The sequence below is a fragment of the Ursus arctos genome, unplaced genomic scaffold (genome assembly GCF_023065955.2).
Source record: "Ursus arctos isolate Adak ecotype North America unplaced genomic scaffold, UrsArc2.0 scaffold_25, whole genome shotgun sequence".
In the NCBI taxonomy this organism is placed as follows: Eukaryota; Metazoa; Chordata; class Mammalia; order Carnivora; family Ursidae; genus Ursus; species Ursus arctos.
Genome location: NW_026622930.1, coordinates 11,379,477 through 11,400,677, shown reverse-complemented (window position 1 = coordinate 11,400,677; position 21,201 = coordinate 11,379,477). Strand labels below are relative to the sequence as shown.

Sequence of the window (21,201 nt, the reverse complement as noted above, 5' to 3'; positions counted from 1 at the left end):
TGCCAGGCTGATTTGGTGGACATGTCAGGAAAGGTGGGGAGGGGGGAGTGAGGGGAGCAGCAGGGCAGAAGCAGGGCAAAGAGTCTTCATGGTGCTTGTACCAGAGCCCTGGGGCTCAGTCCTGTCTGCACCCAGCTGGCTGTGTGGCCTCGAGCGAGTCTCCTCCTCTCTTTATGGCTCACTTTCCTTATCTGTAAAATGAAGGCGTCAGACCAGTAGGTCTCAGCTGGGGACATCCGGCAAAGGCTGGAGATATTTTTGGTTGTTACAGTGGACCAGTGATGCTCTGGGTATCTAGTGCATGGAGGTCAGGGGTGCTGCCAAGCATCCTACTATGCCCAGGGCAGCCCCCATAACAAAGAATTGCCTGGCCCCAAATGTCAATAGTGCCAAGGCTGAGAAACCTTGCCTGTATTAGACAGAGATGGCCCTGTAAGGTCCAGTCCTGTCCAGTCACTGGGAAATGCTCTGAGGGCAGTGTGGACTCAGGAGGCATTTTTGAGTGCCCAGGCACTTAGAAGAGAGGCCTCCTGGTCCCACAGGAGTTGCTGCGGCTGCTGTATCTGTGTGAGCTCACTGGCTTTCCCACTCTGATCCCATCTAGGTGTGGTACCCAGGATGGGTGAATTGCATGCCTGGCTTGGTAGATGAACAGACTACCTTGTGAAGTAGTGAGTTCATCGTTAGTGGAGGCATCCAAGAGGAAGCTCCATGGTCACCTGTCAGGGAGGTGCAGGAGGTGACCTGCCTTTGGTCTGGGGCTACCCCTGGGCGAGGCTCAGGCTCCTGCAGGCGGGAGGCAAGGCTGTGGCTCCCTGCCCGGCGAGAGAGTGCCCCGCGCCGAGAAGAGCTCTTGGCTTCCCCACCTGCCGGTCCGCGGCCGGGCGGGCGGGAGCCGGGAGCGCCCTCCTCCCCACGCGACTCTCCGCCTTGTGGGAGACTTGTCCCTAAGTTTCCCTCCCGGCGCTCCGGGAGCCGCCCGGGCCGCAGCCCCAACGCGAGGAGGCGCCGCCCGCGCCGGGCGCCCACCATCCCCCGCCGCCCGCCGCCAGGCCCGGCCCCGGGGGCGCGGCCGCCGGGCTTCCGTGTGCCCCCAGGGGGGCTCCGGGCGTTCGCCGCCGCCGCCGCCAGGCTTCTGACAAAAACCCCTTGACCACCAAGGCCAGCCTCTTCCTGAAAGCCCCGCTCGCTCCGATACAGGAAGTGGAAGCGAGCAAGCGCCTCAGAGCGGCGGCGGCGGCGGCGGCGGCTTCCCACTCGGCGCGGGGCTGGCGGCGGCGCCCGGCCGGGCCCTTCCCGAGGGCCAGCGCCAGGGCCATGCGGGCGCCCGGGGCACGGCGGCCCGCGCCGCCTGGCGCCTGAGCCCCTCCGCCCACCGTCCCGGAGCTGCCGGCGGCATGATCCGACGGGCCGGGGCGCCCACGCGCGCGGACCCCGCGGGGTAAGTGCGGGCCGGTCGTCCCTCCGCTTCCCCGCCCCCGGGAGTGCTCGGAGCTCCGGGAGCGGCCCCGGCCGCCCGGCCTCGGGGCGTCGGGTGAGACCGAGCGCCTCCCCAAGGCCGGACTCCGGTGCTGCGCGGAGCGGGGCCGGGCTGCTGGCTGCAGGACCCGGGGACTTGGCTAAACTTTGAAGCCCAGACGTCACTGCTCACTGGAAAACCAGCCGGCACGTTCGGCGGCTAGGCGGCCAGGCGGGCGGGTGCTAGAAGGGCGTCTCTACCTGTCACAGCCGGCGTCGAGGGGCTGTGGACGCGGCCCCCTCCCCAGGCTCCTGTGCCGCCTGAACTGCTTGCAGAAGCAATCGCTCGGGGTCCGGATCCCGCCAGCCTCCCGCACCCGCCGCTCCGCCTGCGTCCCGGCGCGCGCGTCCTGGGACGCTGACGCCCATCCGGGCGTGGGGTGGGGGGTCGGGGTCCCGCCGCGCGGCAGCTGACCGCCTACACCGCGGACCCACTGGGATCCCCTCCCCTGTCCCTCAGGCGGGCCCGGGGACGGTGACCTTTGGACCGGCCTTTGTCGAGCCTGGTGCTTGGGGAGGGTCCGGGGCGCACGGGCCGCGCGGGGGTCTGCGGGATCCCGGGGCGGGGGGCAGTGCACACAGCTTGGCGTGCGTGAAGCCGAACTTGTTTGCGAACTGGCTTTCAGGAGGGGTCTCTAGTGCCTCGTTTGAGGTCCCCTACCTCCACCTAAGAACCTCAAATTGCTTCTGAACGTTGCTCAGGACTGCCCTTCGGGGAGAAGGTTCCCCCGCCCAGCCCAGCGGGCGTCTTGGGAAACTTTAGGGGGTTGAAGAGGCTCCAATTCCGGAGGCAGTTTCTTGGGAAAGCCTCTTAGAACCTTCTGGGTGCCAAGGTTTGTGGGCGCCCTCCTGGGGCTGCCATTCCTGGCTTTTCGGTCAAAAAATCCCGGGCCTACTTCTTGTTGGATACCCAGCTGCTGCCCGGCCTAGCTCCATAATCTCAGCTCCCAGGGCCTCAGTTCTCCACTGTGTAAACCAAGAGGAATGGGCAGATCCTGTGCCGTCCTGGATGGGAGCAGCCGGAGGTGACTGGTTCCCATTCTGGTGGGAGGGGTGGCATGGAGGGGCCCTTAAACTCTTCTGCATCTGAATGCCTCCCTCCTCCCTCTTCTCCCATCTGCCCCTCCCCGGAAATTCTGCCTGGATGCTTTCCCTTGGAAGTGATCTCTGCAAAGACAAATGTCATCCGGTGGGACGAATTGGAAATTATGTTGGGGAAGGGGCCCCTTAGGGGCAAGTATCCACCACGCCCAGTATTGCAGGGTGGAGCTAGGAGGAGTTTCCCAGGGAGGAAGGCGAGGTGGGGGGCCAGGGTCTTGACCTCTCCAGCTTCCCTTTCCCCACCCCCCCAGGAATGACCTGGCCTCACCCACTTCCTCTTGCCTTTCTTTGTTCACCACTGGGTCATTACTTAAGCTCTCTGTGCCTCAGTTTACTTATCTATAAAATGAGGATAAAAAATAGTAACTGCCCTCACACAGTTGTTTCGAGGATTAAATGAGATAATGCATAGAGTTTTGCACATTGGAGCGCCTGCAAGGCTCATTCTGACGAGTGCCTGACTCTTGATTTTGGCTCAGGTCGTGATCTCAGGGACCCAGGATCAAGCCCTGGGTCAGCCTTGCCTGGGGCTCCCTGCTGAGCGGGAAGTCTGCTCTTCCCCCTACTTGTGCCTCTCTTGCTCTCTCTCTCTAAAAATAAATCTTAAAAAAAAAAAGTTTTGCACGTTCGCCTATAAGCTCTTTTAATAGTTATTTTTGATAATAGTAGTTTTCTCTGTTTACCAGCTGTTTAGCCTTGGACAAGACACCTGGCCTTTGCCTCATCTGTAAATGGGGGATAATAATAACACCCACTTCATGGGATTGTTACGAGGTTTGGTTGAGTTAATATTTAAGCAGCTGCCTCTGGGCAGCTAAGGGTTAACACACCAGCTCAGGCCTGCTTAGAACAGTGCTGGCACATTCTAAGGAATATCGGTTTGTTGCTAAAAACACTTTATTTAAATAGAGGACCTTTTGTGTTGGAAGGGTTCCTACAAGTATCTCACTGAACCTTGGACCTGGTACAGGAATCCCTTTGACAACATTCCTGGAAGGCACTTGCATACCTCCAGGGATGGACAGCCTGCCACTACGGTGGCAGTCCCGACAGGCACGTACCTAAGAAAGGAATTCCTGAACTTGAGTTGCAGTCTGCCTCCCGCTAACTTCTACCATATGAGACCCTGTCCTCCCCTTGGGATCCCGGTCCTTCTTGACTCTCAAGTCCTATAAGGCAGTTCTCAGGGGCACCCCCACGCATCCCTGGTTCCCTGGGCTGCGCCTCCACCTGTGTTCCAGCCCAAATATGACTCCTCACCCCCAGACCACCCCCAGACCCTGCTGACCCACTCAGGGCTGCGATCTGAGTCCTAGGCTGAGGATTCTTCTTTCTGCTTGGCTTCTAAAAGCCCCCTCCTTCTCACTGGCCGGAGCTGATGTTCAGACGGCCAGGAGAATGGCTGCCACCCCCATCCTCCGGGAGCTAGGATGTTGTCACTCGGGTGTCAACCCCCTGGAAGAGGAGTGTGAGGATCTTGGCAAGCAAGCTCGATCTACTTCTTGTTGAAAATGTCAGCTGGGGAGAAAGAAAAGGCAGACAGGCTGCCCAGTATCCTCGGTGCAGACACTTTTCTCCTTCTGTTGGACAAATAGTGTCTGCACTGGGGGGAGGGGGGCAGCATTAAACCAAGCCCCTGCCTGTTTGCAGCTGATGTTCCCAGAAGAAACAGAAAATCAGGGTCAGGGGTATGGGGATCCCAGAGGGGCTGTTCTGGAGCAGGTGGTCAGGGAAGGCTACTCCAAGGAGGTGGCATTTGGGAGAGGCCTGAAGGGAGTCGGGGAGAGTAAGACAAGTCCCTGGGGGATGCTGTTGGCATGTCGGGAACCTCGAGGCCAGGGAACCTGGAGTAGAGTGTGGAAGATGAGGACAGAAGGTGTTCTGGTGGGGTAACGGCTCTGGAGAGTGCTGGGGGCCACAGATAGGGTTGCACAGAGAGGTGAGCTGATTTGGACTGGGGCCCTACTGCAAACAGGCTGTAGGGGGAACAGAGTCAGGGAAACTGCGGGGAAGGAAGCTCTTCGGTAGAGGGAGTGAGGGCTGCAGGCTGGGGGCTGGGCCATGAGGGGAGAAGCTGGAACCACAGGATCTGCTGATGAATTGGAGGTGAGATGGGAGCAGGAGAGGCATTGAGGATGACGCTGGTGAAGCTGTGACCTGCCAAGAGGCCAGGTCCCAAACTGTGCAGGGGTCACTGCGGACGTGGACACTCTGAGCCCACACTTTTCTATGTCCGATAAATTGAGAGTCTGCTTAAGATTTTATTTGAAAAAGGATTCCACTCTTGGATCTAATCCAATCCCCTAATTTGACGGACAAGGGAAAGGAGTCCCAGAAAGAGGAAGTGACTTAGCCAAGGACTAAGGAGCTGGAGGTGGGGCTGGGCCTGGAAATTGGGTCTCCTGAGCCTTGGGCCTGCAATGGGCTGCCTGGGCCAAGCCCCAGGGTTTGGGAGAGCCCTGACTTTGTGCCTCATGCCTGACATAATGCAGGCGTCCTGCCGAACCCATTGAGAGGAGTCCCTCAAGCACTCCAGGCTCTAAGACTGGGGGCTCTTCTGGGCTGGGGCCCACCCAGAGCAGTGATGATATTCAGGGTTCCAGATCCCAGCTCCAGCTCTGCTCACTGACTGGGCTTCCTTGTTTCCTTGCTTTCAGGGGCTAAGGCTCCCAGGGGGTCCTGGCTGGAGCTCAGCTGGGAAACCCACCCCCTTCCAGACCCTAAAAGAGGCTGTGGCCCACAGGCAGCGAAGGGTTACCTGACCAGCTCAGGCTTGCACTTCTGGGCCCTGAGAACCCCCGGTGCACTGGCTGGGAAGCATGTAGGGGGTGGGGGCTCAGGATCTGCTTGGGACAGGGAAGTCTCAGCACATTTGTCCCTGAGGCCCCCCCTTCTTATCTCCCCTACCACTTGACAGGACCTATCCTAGGCCTGGGCCCGGTGTAGTGATCTTTACTGAGGTTGAAAGCTTTAAAAGCTTCAAACCCTGTGAAGACACCTGCATTTTAATCCAGGACATAGGAAATAAAACACGGAAACCCACCAAAACTAGGTATGATATTTGAAGGGAAGACCCACCCCGGGCCCCTCACTGTGGTCTCAGGCCTCCCTGGAGCTCCACAGTGCCTCCCAGCCAAGGAGCCAGAGCAGAGGGAAGGAAGGAATGTTGATAGGCAGTCGCAAACTCTGTCCTTCCCGTCCCATCATGGATTCCATCTGTCCCTTGAGTGAGGGTCGTCCCCAGTTCATGCCATCCAGGCAGTGACAAATGAGTGGAACTGTGTCGGCAGCATTGAAGAGGGAGGGGAGACGGGTCTGAGTGAAGTTTAGAGGTGGAAAAGTTTGGGGGGGACTCTTGGGGAGGGTCTACCCCTCAGTTATCAGAACGGGGGAGGTAAGTCTTGGCTGGGAGCCATTGATGGAACGGCCTGGCATAGGAAGGGGGCCCATCCCCTGGGCCTGGGTTACTCTAGGGGTTTGAAGTTCCTGTGTGCCCAGAAAGAGCCCCAACCTGGGGGAAGTGACTCGGAAAAGTCCCAGACTTCCTGTGTGTCCCCAGCTGTCTGCCCCCATTCAGGAGTCACCTTCAGAAGGGAGCGAGGGCCCGGAGTCATCTTGGTCTTGGCAAGTTGGCTTAGAGACAGTGAGTGTCGTGCTGGCGGCCAGCTCTAGAACTTTTGGCTGTGTAACTATTACCCCGAACCTGCCATTTACCCCATGCCCTGGGGGCGTCCAAAACATGCATGTTTTCTTCAGCACTGAAGCTAAAGATATGAGAATCACGATTTTAATGACTTTTCTTTTTTCTTTTTTTTTTAAGATTTTATTTATTTATTAGAGAGAGAGAGAGAACACGCAGGGAGGAGAAGAGGGGGAGGGAGAGAGAATCAGAAGCAGACTCCTCCCTGAGCACAGAGCCTGGCGCAGGGCTTGATCCCACGACCAGGAGATCATGACCTGAGTCAAAACCAAAAGTGGACGCTTAACCGACTGAGCCACCCAGGTGCCCCAATGACTTTTCTAAACTGTAGATCTCCCCTTGATCTTACCCTACCGCTCCCCACACCCCCACCAAATGAGCCCTTCTGGTGGAATGGGTCTTGCTGCTAGAGACAGAAGACAGCCGTCCAGCCACTGCTGAGGTTTCTCAGACTGAGTGGGGAAAACAACGTGACCCCCTTAACCCCTCATCACCACTGTCCTCCATACACCATTGTAGCCCTGCGTGAAGCCAACGCACAGTTTTACTTTCTCTGTCCTCCCTGACGTAGGACGGTTGCCATAGCCTCCCGCCTTTGCCCACAAAGTTCCTTCCCGCTGGGATGCTGCCACCTCCTCCATGAAGCCTTCCACCCACGCAGCTCTTGGACATTTCTCCTTTTTGAACACCCCAAAAACTTTTTGCGTGCACTATTTATTTACCTAGCAAGACACCGAAACCCCTTTAATGTCACATCTTGTTTAGATTACAAACTTCCAAATAAAAGGGATCCGATCTTTCACTCTCCTATCGTTCTGTCCTGCACACAGCTGGCGCTCCACAAATGCTTGAGGACAATGATATACTGAACAGGATTCTAAAAATTGCCTCGCAGCCCTCTCTTTTGTGTCCGGAAGCGCCTGAACTTCTGGACTATTTGTGAGACAGCACAGACCTCGGGGTGGGACCGGGGACTGGAAGGTCAGGAGCCCATCTCCTCGTCTGCAGCAGGTGGTGACCCCCTGAGGCCACCACACCCCTCCCCCACTCTGGAACAAGAGGGTGGGGACCCTGTGTAGCCCCCAATCCCTTCATCTTATCCTCCCTAGCTGGGCTGCCCCGATTCTAGCTGTGTTCCTGTGTTTGTCTGGGAGGGAGGGTGGGAGAAGTTGAAGCCAGCTCTGGATCACCAATGGATGATTGGTCCTCAGCAAAAAGAGTGGAGTTAGCTGGGTGTCTGGGTTCTGGGGGGGCCCAGGCTGGGTCATTGCGTCCCAAGAGCAGGTCTGTGGTCCACTGAGAAACTAGGAAAATAGGGTGCTGGTGGGGGTGGGGGGGGTATGTCTGTGTGTGTATCAGCCGAGATTGCCAGACTGTCTCTTCCTGGGCAGGACTGTCTTTTATTCTGAGATTAGGGTTTGTTTGTTTGTTTGTTTGTTTGTTTGTTTGTTTGTTTGTTTTTGCCACGTTAAGCCTCCTTTCTATGAAATGGTTTGGTAAATTGATGGTGGTTGTTAGTTTTTCATGTCCTTTTGGCAAAATAAAAGATTGCAGAGGCAGGTCTGAGAAATGCCGCTCTCGTGGTTTCAGTGGGATTGATCCCTTTTGTGTCCCCTTCACCCCACTCCTGCCCCCGCCACACCTGGCGGTCAGACAGTCGATCTCATTGCATCCTCCTTTGCTGATTTGGAAGATGCCTGGGGGCTTACACACTGTGAGACAGTGGTGGGGCTGGTGGATGTCTCTGGGGTCCCGTCCCTGTGGTGAGTTGGGAGGATACTGTAGGAAGCAAGTCTCTAACTCTCTCTGGGCCCCATTTTCCCCGTCTGAGAAATGATCCCAGTGATCTCCAGGTCCCTGCTTGGTCTAACGTTCAGCCATGCCCCGAGTACCGGCCGAAAGGCAGCAGAAGCTGATATCCTAGAGTACTACTGGAACTCGGGGGATTGACGTGCCAGCTGGAGGTGACCTAGCCTTTCTTCCTTCTGACGGCTGGAAGGGCAGCCTGTGGAAGAGTCTAGAACATATGGGTACACTTTCAAAGAAACGAAGACCCAGAAAGGAAACTTCTGGGTCGTCACCCTGACCAAGTACCTGGAAGGAAATGCTTTTGCACTGCTGTGGGTTTATTTTTGAAAAGCCATTTTTGAAAACAGTGCGTTGGTTTTGGAAGCCCACTTTGGGGCTGGGCTGCTGGTATCCTGGTAGAACTTGCTGGCTGGACGGTGGGTCGGGAAAGTTCTGTTGGAGTGATGTCTGTGAGTGTGACTGGGGTTGTGAGGTGGCGCCTGCTCTGGCCATTTTGTGTGCGAGCTGGGGAGAGGCTGAGGAGATCACAGGCAGCCTCATGTCACAGAGCTCCTGGTGGGAAGGCTGTCCTGTCAGGGTTTGAAAGGGATGAGGCCCCGAGAGAGGGGGCTCCCTGCTGGGCAGGCTGAGGTTGGAGTGGGGGCGCCCCATATCAGGCCCAGCACTACCCTGAGGTGGCCAGCCTGTCCCTGTGTAGGCGGGGCTGCAGATGACACCGTGTACCCCCCCCCCCCCCCCACGCAGTGTTATACAGTGAACCCAGACCCTTCCCTCCTGTCAGCGTGGCCTGGAAGGAGAAAAAAGCGATGGGTGGGTACAGAGGAACTTCCCCTCTGCCTAAGTGTCCACAGGGCAGTGGGAGGGCCTTACTAACTGCGTACCTGCCTGGTTGTGAGCCTCTGCCTCTGATAGAAGAATCTGGAAGCCACCATCATGGCCGCCACCTCCGGCTCGCCCCACCTGCCAATAAGTCCTCTGCTGCCTCAGGCCCATCTCCTGGCCTCGGGGTGGAGCTTGAGGAGGCTGCCCCAGTGGCTTAAACAGCTCTGGTGGTCGAAACTTCTGGTAGTCAGAACCTACTCTGGCAGTCAGCAGAGCTCTTTGCCCCCATCTTGCCAGTAATTCCTGGGAGCGTTCCTACCCCGGTCTGTACTTGTTTGAAAGAACGAACCAGCCTGCTATGAAGTGTCAGTTCCCTTTTAAAAGAAACGGCCTAGAGAGCGGTTGTGGTCAAGGCCTGTTGCTGCCGTGTGCACTGCGGCAGTGCACACTCAGGCCACATCCTATGGGCTAAGGGCACCAGCCCCAGGGCCAGGCCCCCCTGCACCCTCCGTCCTGGTACCAGGCAGAGTGATGGTTCCCCCAGAACCTGGCTCCACCCACAAACCTGGAGCCCAGGGGCGGTAAGAATTCTAGGAGAGGGAGGCCAGGGTGGGGACCTTTGAGCCCAACGGTGAGAGGCTGCCCTAGAGGGGCCCATCCTATGGGGTACATCCCCCCATGAAGGTGGCCCCCATTTCCTCACTGACTCTGGGATCTTTGTCAAAGCCGAGAACTTTTTATCCCCTAGTTAAGAGATGGGACTTCAGCTGTCAACACCACCCCAACTCCTTGACTGACATTTAAGAGGAGATACCAGGGCTGATGAAAAAGCCTGTTTTCTGAAGATGGACAGAGGAGAGAGGGGGATGGAGAGGGACATCCCAGGAGGAGGAAAGGGGACCACAGCAGTAGCAGAGAAGCCTTCTTCCCTACAGGTTGTCCCACGGCTAAATTGTTCCCTGGGTCTGTAAGTGTGCTTTTTCACCCTCCGGAGACTAAAGAAATAAAGGACTCTGCATCTGAAATTCACAATCTGATGATCTCTGGCTAAAGGAGCAAGCTATTAAGAAGGAATTCACCAGGGACCTTTCTCCCCAGCCTTCATGTCTCCAGCTTCCTTAATCTCAATCAATGTCAGATGGATACTGTAAATTTCTCTAGGGATATTGCAATTCAAAGCAAGAACTTAGCTTCTACAGATGGCATCTGATGATAGCATTTATTCATTTATTATGCTTGCTTCTTTCTGTTCTTGACATTTTTAACAGAACATCCATCTAAAATATATTCAGAGATTCTTTTCTCAACTAATATCTTCTTTATCCATCCTCAGCCATCTATCCATCCATTCATCCATCCATACACTCATCCACCCCTCCTCCCATCCATGCACCCATCCTCCCATCCTTCCACCCATCCTCCCATCCTTCCTTCCTTCCATCCACCCATCCATCCATCCATCCATCCATCCATCCATCCACCCATCCTCCCATGCATCCTACCATCCTTATACTCATCCATCCATCCTCCCATTCTCCCATCCAAACACTAGTCCATTCACCCATCCATCTGTCCACCCATTCATTCATCTATCCATCTATCCATTTACCAAACAGTTGTTGAACATCTAGGAGTTTCCAGTTTATCTATTACAGAAAATAAGAGAAATATGCACATAATTAAATCACAGGTCACTATATAAAATCATGCCTGTGTTCTGGTACACCTAAATTACAGTGAGCAGGAAGGACTCTCTGGCAGAGGAGGCATCTGGATTGGGTCTTGAAGGATGAGTAGGATTTTAACAGCTGAAGTCAGGCATATGCAGAGAAGGGCCTCCTAGATAAAAGAAAAGCACAAAGCAGGAAGGTGGGGAAGGACAGGTTGTGTGGGGGAGCCCTCAAGAGCCTCATCTGGGGGTAGGGAGGAAGAGTTCTGTGTGTGATGAACCTAGAAAGGGAGTTGGAGCCCAGATGGCAGCAGGTGGAAGAGTTTGGATTTGACCACGGTGGTGAAGACCACAGGTCTGTTCCCCCGCTTAGAGCGGGGCAGCCCTAGGCAAATCACTGCCCCTGTACCTGCCAGGACACCTTTCTCCTTCTTCTCTGCCATGTGGAGCAAGGAGGATCCCTGCCTCCCAGGGTTGTCATCACCGTTACGTGAGAGGATGTTGGTTCTTAGCTGTTTGGGCTGAGATTAGTTGAGAGGTGTTACCTGTATGGATATGGGGGGGGTGCACTGTTGATTCTCCCCCAAAGTTTATTATATACCTGAAAAAGGTCACACACGGACACACAAAAATATCGACATTTAAAGCATCAAACATTTTTCTCTCTTTTAAGCTACACCCAATCTGAGTGCGTGTTTACTTAATTCTGGTCTGTGGGCACAGTTTTAATCTGTGTGTATATGTTAGTCTGTGTGCCTCTTTCTTCACTGAGTGTTTCCTGTACGCATTTTTACATACCGGGCTGTGGACATATGTTACCCACATATCATCTTGGACGGCCTCATCATATTATGACCATTCTAATGGTTGGAGTTGACATGTTAACTTCTTTCTAATCCCCTCTGTTTTGAATGAAGCTCCTGGAAACCTCTGTGGGTCTAAGGTTGGAGGACTGTTTCCTCGAGAAGTATCACCATCCTGGAGTACTTGAATTCAAGGGTATAAAGCTGATCCTGTTGATTGGCCCCTGAATTTTAATTGGGTGAAAATTTTAGCTGAACTCTTCCCGGTTTCCTTGAAGCTATGTGTGGCCATGTGATTAAATTCAAGATGGTGACATTTAAATGGGGAGTATAATTTGTTTGGAGATGTCCTTAAAGAGAAGGGGGGCATGCCTTTCTGTCCGTTCCTCTTTCCTGTTGGCTGGATTGCAGATGTGATGGTTGGAATTGAAGCAGCCATCTTGGACTCTTTGGTGAATTTGAGAATGGAGGTTCCTAGACATGTTGGAGCATCATCCCACCCCTGGACTACTTACTTGGACTTTTATATGACAGAGGAATACATACCTATCTTATTTAAATCACTGTTCTTTTAGATTTTCAGACACAGACAAACTTAATCCTAACATAAAAAGTTTTCTCTCTTGTCACATAGTACCAGATTGTGTCAACAGTAATAATGCTGCTTTGCAGGGCTGCCTGAAGGTCTTCGTTCCTAATGGAGGTTGGAAGGAGGAAGAGGAGGAGAGAGAAAAGGCAGTTTTGTGTCGACCAAGGCTCTTATTTCAAAGACTAGATTGCAAACACTTTCTTCATCTTGGGTGTTCGTGAGTTTTAGATTTCACCAGAAGCTGCAGACTTATTACTCTGGTTTGAGTTCTGACTCCCAAATTCTGGGCTTTGATGGGGTTAAATATTGCTGAGCAACGGTGTCTCTTCTTTCAGCCTCAGTTTCCCCACTCTGCCGTAGAGAACTCTCAAAGGTTAACCCTCCCTGTGCTGACCTTCTGCAGCTCCTTCTCAGATAGAGCCTTCTGTCACCCCAGCACCAGAAAGGCCAGGTCCAGTCTGAGCAGTGCCTGTGTCCTTGCTGGCTGCCACCATCCATCCATCCATCTATCCATCCACCACCTCTTTTTTTTTTTTTTTCAAGATTTATTTATTTACTGTAGAGAGAGAGTGTGTGTGTGTGTATAAGCAAGGGGAGGGGCAGAGGGAGAGGGAGACAAGCAGATTCCCCACTGGGCAGGGAGCTGACTCAGGGCTCAATCCCAGCACCCTGAGATCATGACCTGAGCCGATATCAAGAGTCAAACATTTAACCAACTGAGCCACCCAGGCATGCCCCCCGCCTTTTTTTTAAGTAGGCTCCACACCCAGCCTGCATGGAGCCCAACACGGGGCTTGAACTCACAACGCTGAGATCAAGACCTGAGCTGAGATCAAGAGTCGGACACCGCCCAGGCGCCCCACTCACTGCCTCTTTATTGGGCACTTGCTGGGCGACAGGACAGGTTTGTGCTGAACACTAGCCCCTGGAGGTCTTGAGTAATCACCTTACCTCTCTGCCTGGGCTCGGGAAAGATTGTCCTGAAGTGGCCGGGTTTGGCTTCCCCTCGCGAGGATAGCACGGGCTTATTCGGAGCCTGTAAGAGCTTGCTCTGAGCTGCCCTGCACGGCCCAGGATCGCCCCCTGGGCATGAGGAGGCCCTCAGGGCTGCGTCTGGGAGCTCCTGCGTGTGGCCTGGGATTGAGTGGGGTGGGCTGCCTTGACAGGCTGAGCAAGTGTCCCTGGAAGGGGTTTGAAAGACAGTCAGGGGTCTTCTTTTTACAGGCCAAAGCTGCCCGCATCCCTGGCCCGCATCATCAGATGTCAGGGCTCTGTGTTGCTCTGGGGAACACCCAATCCATCCCCTACTTACAGATGAGTCTGTGGCCCAGAGAGGGGAAGTGATTGTCCTGATGTCTCACAGCTGGACCCAGGCTCTTTCCAAGGCTCTGTGAAGGTGCCTAGGCCATTCTTTTGCCTGAGGCATTGGAGATGGGGGTGGGGTGGGGGTGGCTGGCACATCAGTCTTCACTGGCTGCCTCTCCCTTCAGCCTCTGGAAAATGTGAGCTCTTTCCTGCCTCAGAGACTAAGCACACAGGCCCCACCTCCACCCCCTGCAAAACGCCTTCTGGGCTGTCTAGCTTCCAGGGCTGTTATATACAGTTGTGCAGGCTGTTCACTGCACAGGGACACCTGGCTGAGAGAGAAAACAGTGGGGGCTAAAATTTCATTTTCTTGCCAAGCCATGTATGATGATGTCAAGCGGTGGAGGGTGAGAGGATTGCCTGCATTCATGGGGAGGAAGGGCACCTCGTTCTAATGTACACAGAGGAACCGCACAGGCTAGCAGGGACCCCGGACAGCAGTAGACCCATCACCACCCTCGAAGCCTTGCTCCTTGTGCCCGTCACAGTATATTCTCTGTCTGTGGCCCCAGTAGACCGTAAGCTCCCCAGGGCAGAAAGAGGGACTCATCTTGGCATGTGTCATTGCCGGCCCAGCGTGCTGAGCAAGAGCTGTGAGGGCTGGGGGGGAGTGTCCAGCTCAGGGCTTGGGAAATGTTTGTCGAGTGAATATATGGCATGTTAATGCCAAGGAGAGGGGTGAGGGGAGGTTACCGGGACAGAAGGCATCTGGGAGAAGGAAGGGGGCCACTGGGAGGCCTGCAGCTTAGGGGGGTGGGGAACCAGTAGAATAAGGGGGTGATTGGACAAGCTGTGGGGGCCCCCCTGGGTGGGAGGCCCTAAGAGCAGAGGCTGTGGCTGGAGAAACCAGAGGCCCACAGGCACACCTGGCTTAGCCCCGGCCTCATTTCTGCAGGGCCAGGGCCAGGGCTGCGCTGGGCCCTTTGACTCCCACCCAGCACAGTGTCCTGGGGCACGGTGCCGGTCCAGCCGTGACCCGAGGGTTCATCCTTGCCTCAAGGACCCTCTGTCTTGTGGGGACACGGGAGTGACATGCAGTGCTGTGCCTACAGGATGCGGGATGGCCGCCTGGAGTGCTGGGGTCCCCGCTGGCTGAGGGGTGTCTGCTCAGACAAGGGGGTGTCTGGGAGAGCTTTCCTGGGGAAGGCAGAGCCAAGCTGAGTGATGTCTGGGAGTTTCTCAGGTGGGGAGCCAGTATGGCCATGTTGGGGGTTGCTGCGGGCTCAGTGTGCCTGCCCTTTGCACTCTGCACGGATGGAGGATGGGGTGTGCAGGAGAGGGGACCAGACAGCAGGAGCTCTCAGGCTGTATCCTGAAGGCCATGGAGAGGGAGACGGGTATGCTCCCCATTTTAAAAACTGAGCCCTGAATTCATTTCCTAGGGCTTCTGTCACAAAGTGGCACAAACTAGGGGGGGGTTAAAGCAAGAGAAATTCATCCTCTCACAGTTCTGGAGGCCAGGAGTCCAAAATCAAGGTGGCAGCAGGGCCACGCTCCCCCTGAGACTGGGTAGACCCCTTCTTGCTCTCCCCAGCTTCCAGGGGCCCTGGGCAGTCCCGTGGAGTCCCCGGGCTTGTCAGCTGCGCCCCAGCCTCTGCTTCCTGGTGTCACGGCCATCTGCTCCCTGTGTGTCTGTCTCTGTCTAGTCTCTTCTTACAAGGAGACCGGTCCTACTGGACTCGGGCCCGTCCTGCTCCAGGATGACCTCATCTCAACTCATTGCATCTCCAAAAACCTTCTTTCCAAATAAGGTCACATGAGGAGGTGCTGGCAGTTAGGACTTCAGCATATCTTTTGGGGGGACACAGTTCAACCCGTAACAAACTAAAATTAACATACGGTAAAATTCACCTTCTTTTGTGTTCATTTCCATACACTTGGGCACACGTAGATGGTTGTGTCACTGCCACCACAACCAAGACACGGAGCGGGCTGTCACTTCCCAAAATTCCTCTGCGCCCTTTTATAGTCAGCCTGCCACTCCTCCATCCCCCCATCCTGGCAGTCACTCATTTCTTCTGGGTCGTTTTCGAGAACGTCCTATATACGCTGCCCGTGAGTCTGGCTTCTTTCACTTAACTGAATGCATCTGCGATCCGGCCGTGGCTGCGTCTCAGCACTGTGTTCATTTGTATTGATGAGAGGACCTCGTTGTTGTGGACGCGTCACCGCTGGTTTATCCGTTCACCCACGGCAGCACATTGGGGTCGATCCAGTTTTTGGCAGTTACACATGAAGCTGCTGCCGACATTTGCGTAAAGGGTATAGGTTCCGGGTAGGGAGCTCCATGGGCCCACTTGCCTTCAGGCTGCCGTGTGAAGAAGGACGTGGGGTGGGGGAACAGCACGTGGGGAGACCAAAAGAAGGCCACAGCAGGGGTCTAGGTGAGCAGCGATGGTGGCCTGGCCTCACGTCTTGGCAGCGGGGGCGGGGCGAAGTGGGCCCACTGGACAGTAGAATGCCCGGGGCCTGGGGGTGGCCAGGGTGGGTGCCATGCCAGCGTGGAGGCCCGCGCTCCACCTCCCCAAGAGAGGCTGGCTGTTGGAGCTCAGTGTGACCGTCTGGACCCGAGGAGCTGACGGGCGGAACGCTACAGTGTACCGGGTGGGGGTGTGGACCCGGGAGCAAACTGTCCGGATTCAAGTTCTCCTCTCCTCCTGTTTCCTCAGCTGTACAACAGGGATACTAATAGTCCCCGATTCACAGAGCCGTTGTATTCTGTGAGTTATTAACTGTAAGGAGCTTGAACCGAGTCTGACACATAGTAGGTGTTCAAGAAACCTCAACCATGGTCACTGGCCTTCTGCAGGGCCTCCGCTCCACACGCTCTTGCCTGCTTCACTCATCCCTTTGGCAACAAGCCAGTCTGTGGTGCCTCTTGTGGCTCTGTGGGGCCGTGGGTGACACCGTCTTCTGGGCCCTGTCCCAGGTCTGCCCCGACTTGCTGGGAGAACTTGAGGGGCCTCCTTTACCTCTCTGGTCATTGTTGCCTCTACTCACGCTGTGCAGCGGTACAGAGCCCCACTGTGTGCCAGGCTCTGTGAATGGCATGCGGCATGGTGGCCACACACAGTAGGAACTTCATAAAAACACGCAGGTGAGGGGCGCCTGGGAGGCTCAGTCGGTTAAGCGTCTGACTCTTGATTTCAGCTCAGGTCATGATCTCAGGGTCCTGGGATCGAGCCCTGTGCAGAGCCCAACACAGGGAGTGGAGTCTGCTTAAGGTTCTCTCTCTCTCTCTGCCCCTCCCCCCTTCCCTCTCTTTAATTAAAAAAAAAAAAAAAAAGACGTGCAGGTGACCTGCTCAGTCTGTGCAGATGCCTAAGTGAGTGACTTTCGGGGCACCCCCAGCTTTGGGGGCTGGCAGAGGCTCTCCTGTAGTTGCCACAAATCTCATCCTCCTGTTTTCCTCCCAAATCCACCGTCCCCCTCCAATAAGAACTGACCGAGCTGTCCCCCCAGCAGCCGCAGCAGCTCCCCGGTTGGAGGTGAGCGAGTGCCTGGCTTGGGCTCCACAGGGAGATGTGTGGTGGGTCCTTGGTCAGATGCCGCAGCTGCTCCCAAGGTCTGTTGGAGAGCCTTGCTCGGAGACCAGGGTTCATGTCCAGGTCATGATTGGTGCCGGCCTAACGAGGGAATGTTTGCAGTCAACCCTCAGGACTCTCAGATTCCCTATTTGCACATTCTCCGTAACCCCTGAATCGTAGCAGCTCAGAAATCATTTGCAAACATGCTCAGAATGGTAAAAAACTGGGATCCTCTGACACGCACGTTCCCACCTGAGGCCAGATAAAGCGAGACGCTGCCTTCTTGTTTATTACCCTTCAAACGAGGGTCCTTGTCGTTGTCTGTTGAGTGCCATGGTTTTCACATTTTTTGTGCATTTTGTTGGTGATTTTGCTGTTTACAATGTCCCCCGACCACAGAGCTGAAGTGCTTCATAGCGCTCCTAGATGCAGGAACACTGTGATGGCCTTGCAAGAAGAGGCGTGTACTCCAGAAGCTTCATTCAGGCGAGGTAGATGCACTGTTGGCTGTGAGTTCAGCATTCATGCATCGAGAATATATATTAAGTAAAGTGTCTTTAAAAAGAAAGGCACATAAGGAAGGTTATGTATTGATCAATTGACGAAAATGTTGTGACCAGCGGCTCACAGGAACCTCACCTAACCCTGTGTTTCCCCTGGACGGAGTGGTTCGGTATTCGCTAACTTAGTGTTCACGGTGACTTTACAGAACATAGCAACCACAAAAAATGAGAACCGATTATATCTACATCGTGTAGGTAAATTGGCCCCAAGTCGCTCCCCTGCGCCGTCTGCACTTCCGCTGCTGAGCAGCTCATTCCTCTGGATTAACAAGTGCCCTGTTCATGTATGGTCTCTTCTTCAAACGCACAAGTCCTTAGGATAGGCACTATCCTCCTGGCCCCGAGCCTCCGTCCTCTCCCCTCCAGGGAAATTCAAGACCCGAGAGTTTCCAAGAAGGGGAGTGGTCAGTGCTAGTATTTCACATTCTGTGGTTCTAATAGAAGAATCTTTGCGGGGGCGCCTGGGTGGCTCGGTCAGTTGGGCATCTGACTCTTGGTGTCTGCTCAGGTCATGATCTCAGGGTTGTAAGATCGAATCCCATGTTGGGCTCCGCGCTTAGTGGGGAGTCTGCTAGAGATTCTCTCGCTTTCCCTCTGCCCCTCCCCCCACTCATGCATGCATGCTCTCTCTCTCTCTCTCTCTCTCTCTTAAATAAATCAGTCTTGAAAAAAAGAATCTTTGCAGGGAGCAGCATACCAATCAAGGCAAATAAAAAACGAGGATTCTTGGCATTCATAGGTCTGTCCCTAATAATTACAGCAGTTATGTCTGGAGGGTTTACATCAGGCCCCTTTGCTGACAGCTTTTTTCGAGTTCATTATCACAGCCCCAGGAGGCTGGGGTTACAGTGCCCAGTTTACCAGTGACTCGATCAGAGCTCTCAGCAGTCAGTGGGAGAGCCCGGACCTGGATCCAGCGTTGTCTGAGTCCAGAGCCACTGTCCTGAGCCCCCAAACTCCCTGCATCCCAAGGTCCAAGGTCCTTGCTGCCTCTCCTAGAGCCAGGTGTGCCTGGAAGGAATGCTGTGGACTCTCCCCAGCCTTCTGAGGTTACCTTCTGCGGGGGAAACCTCCTCGCCCCCTCCCTGATTTGGCCCTATCTGGATGGGGGAGCTGAAGAACCTGCAAGGTGCGGAAAGGTACACCTGGTCCCACCTGCTAGTGTCTCCCTTGTCATCCTCTGGCCAAGTCCCACCCTGGAACCCCTGGCCCGGGAGTCACGGGGAGACGGTCTAACCTGGGTAGGTTGGCGTGTGCCGTCAGGCCTCAGGATGGCTCCCTCTGGCTCCTTACTCTGTGCACCCCAGTGCCTCCCCACAGCCCCCGAAGTTAATGAACCAGCGTCCTTGGCTTCCTCCAGCCTCCCACTCTGGAAAACTCCGCGGTAGTGACTTCCCTTATGCTAAGGTGTCGGGGATTGTGCCCACTGTGAAGTCTGCCGAGGACAGGTGGGCGTCACTGGCTGCAGGGAGCAAAAACCTAAACAAGATGCGGCCGAAGAGTGGGATTTCAGGCAGGGGTGGGGCATCCCGTTTGTGTTTCAGGGTAGGGCCGGGCCCAGGAGGTGGCAGCTGCCAAGAGGCACCAGGACTAGCGAGGCTGGCTTGTTCACATGACTCGCTTACCCCCGGTAGAGGAAATGTGGTCACAACAACTGTTGGGTGGGTTGCAGGGTGACTCAGTGTCACCAGGGGTGGAAGGAACGTGAGGCTGCAGTAGTTTCCTGCAAGGTGCTGTCAGGGCCCGACGTCCGCAGCCTGCAGCCTCGCCCCGCTCTGCCACTGTCCGAGGGAAGGCGAGCCTCGGGCATCAGCACTGCATTTGGCCCTGGAGCCCTGGGTTGGCTCCGTGCCTGACCCTACCTCCAGTTTAGAAGTGGGGTTCACTTTGTCGAAGCTCGTCCCACAACCTGTGGTCGCGGTTCACCCTTCCAGCAAGCCCCTGAAGTAGTGTGTGGGGGGGGGAGTATTCTTCCACTTATTTCACGACTGAGAGAACCGAGGCCCAGAGAAGGAGGGAGACTTGTCCAGGGACACACAGCAAGCCCATAGGAGAGGCTAGAATAGACCCGGGCGCCCTTTTCCCGGCAGAGCATTTTCTGCACCACTCAGCTGTCCAGGATGAGTAATGTCACCGACGACCATTTATTGAGCCCTTGTTAAACTCTGGATAAGGTAAGCTATCTTGTCCTCCCAATGCCTTGTAGGGTCAGTGCTGCTCTCAATCTCGTTTTACCGACATTGGAAGGCCAGGCACAGAGTGGAATTTGGTCAGGCCCCCAGAAGCTCAGGGCAGGGAAAGGAGAAATCCCAGCAGAGATCCAGCAGGAGGAGGGGCCTGAGGGCACAGAGGCCCCTTGTCTCTCCTTCTGGGGTGAGTCATGTCCACCATGGGCTGCTGCTCTCCCCCCTTGCCTCTCCCTCCCCGGCCCCAGTGTCAGGTGGGGGAAGGGAGCACTGTACTCTCCTTCCTTTTTCCCCCAGATAATGGGGAACCACTGAGTAAGCAAGAGGCAGGGCCAGAGGCCAGGGTCATGGTGGGGCACATGGGCCACCACGTGTCGTGGGTGCTCATGGAGGTAAGGAGGTTGGCAGGGGCAAAGGACACACTTTCCCAGAGCTGTTTTCTGAGCCGGGTCCGCCCTTGGGAAGGACAAGGCAGCAGAAAGGTGGGTAAGGACTCTGGGAACTTTGTAGAAGTTCGGGGAAGGGGTGGTGGGCTGGGATCTGTGAGCAAAGCCAGACCTGCAGCCAGCCCCCTAGAGAAGGGTCCTTAAACACTGGAACAGGTGACCAAGAGCAGAATCCTCCCCTTGAAGAGCTTTCTAAACAGAATAATGGCGAATGGTAATAATGTGCGTGTAATTTTTGACATGCATATAATTTTCCTGTTTATCTTCTTTCTTTCTTCTTTCTAATTAAAAACAAATCCCCCACGCAGTACACGAATTCACACACACTGAAAAGATTTAAACCGTGGAAGAGTCTAGACCTGTGTTGTCTAGTACACGAGCCACTAGCCACATGGAGCTGTTTTACAAATTAAATTAATTAAAATGAAGGAACAGGGGCGTCTGGGTGGTGCAGTCGGTTGGGCATCCGACTCTTGGTTTCAGCTCAGGCCATGATCTCAGGGTTGTGAGATCGAGCCCCATGTCAAGCTCTGTGCTCAGCGTGGAGTCAGCTTGGGACTCCCTCTCCTTCTCTCTCTGCCCCTCCCCCAGTGCCCCCCCCAAATAGATAAATAAATCTTTTTAAAAATAATTTTAAAAATATAAAATGAAGTAACAGTCTTCACCAGCCATACTTCAAGTACCCCATAGCCACAGGCAGCTGATTGGGACCACACTGGACAGGGCAGGCATAGAACATTTCCGTCATCATCCACCGTTCTTTCGCACAGCACTGACCACACCGGAAGCTGGGAAAACTCTCCTGCCTGGAAAATCATTTTTGGAATTGGATTGGTTCCTTTGAATCTGTTTTGAGTTCCGTATGTCTGGGTATCCACCTTTCCTCCCACAAAATTCCATCTGGCCTGCCCAGCTACTTGGCCCTGTGGGTATGAGGGTGGTATCTCCCATGTTTTCCAGATGAGAGGAAGGTAAGAGGGCGACAGGTATGGGGAGGGTGGGGTCAGGTCTGTCCCTAGGAACAGAAGCCCTTCCCCTTGGTTTGTCCCGGGTGGCTGAGGTGCGGCCAGGCCAGGGGCCGCGGTGATCTGTCCAAGTCCCCA

The 21,201-nt window shown here is 55.0% G+C and overlaps 1 protein-coding gene across 1 annotated transcript in view; it reads left to right on the top strand.

Annotated features, from left to right (window-relative positions):
* The first annotated feature begins 1,318 nt into the window (after nt 1-1,318).
* The window catches only part of RIN3 (Ras and Rab interactor 3), a 112,757-nt gene continuing 92,874 nt past the window's right edge, over nt 1,319-21,201 (top strand). The window contains exon 1 of the mRNA XM_026515425.4: nt 1,319-1,441. Within this exon, the coding sequence (XP_026371210.2) occupies nt 1,398-1,441 (44 nt within the window). The 5' untranslated portion in view covers nt 1,319-1,397. The remainder of the gene's footprint in view (nt 1,442-21,201) is intronic.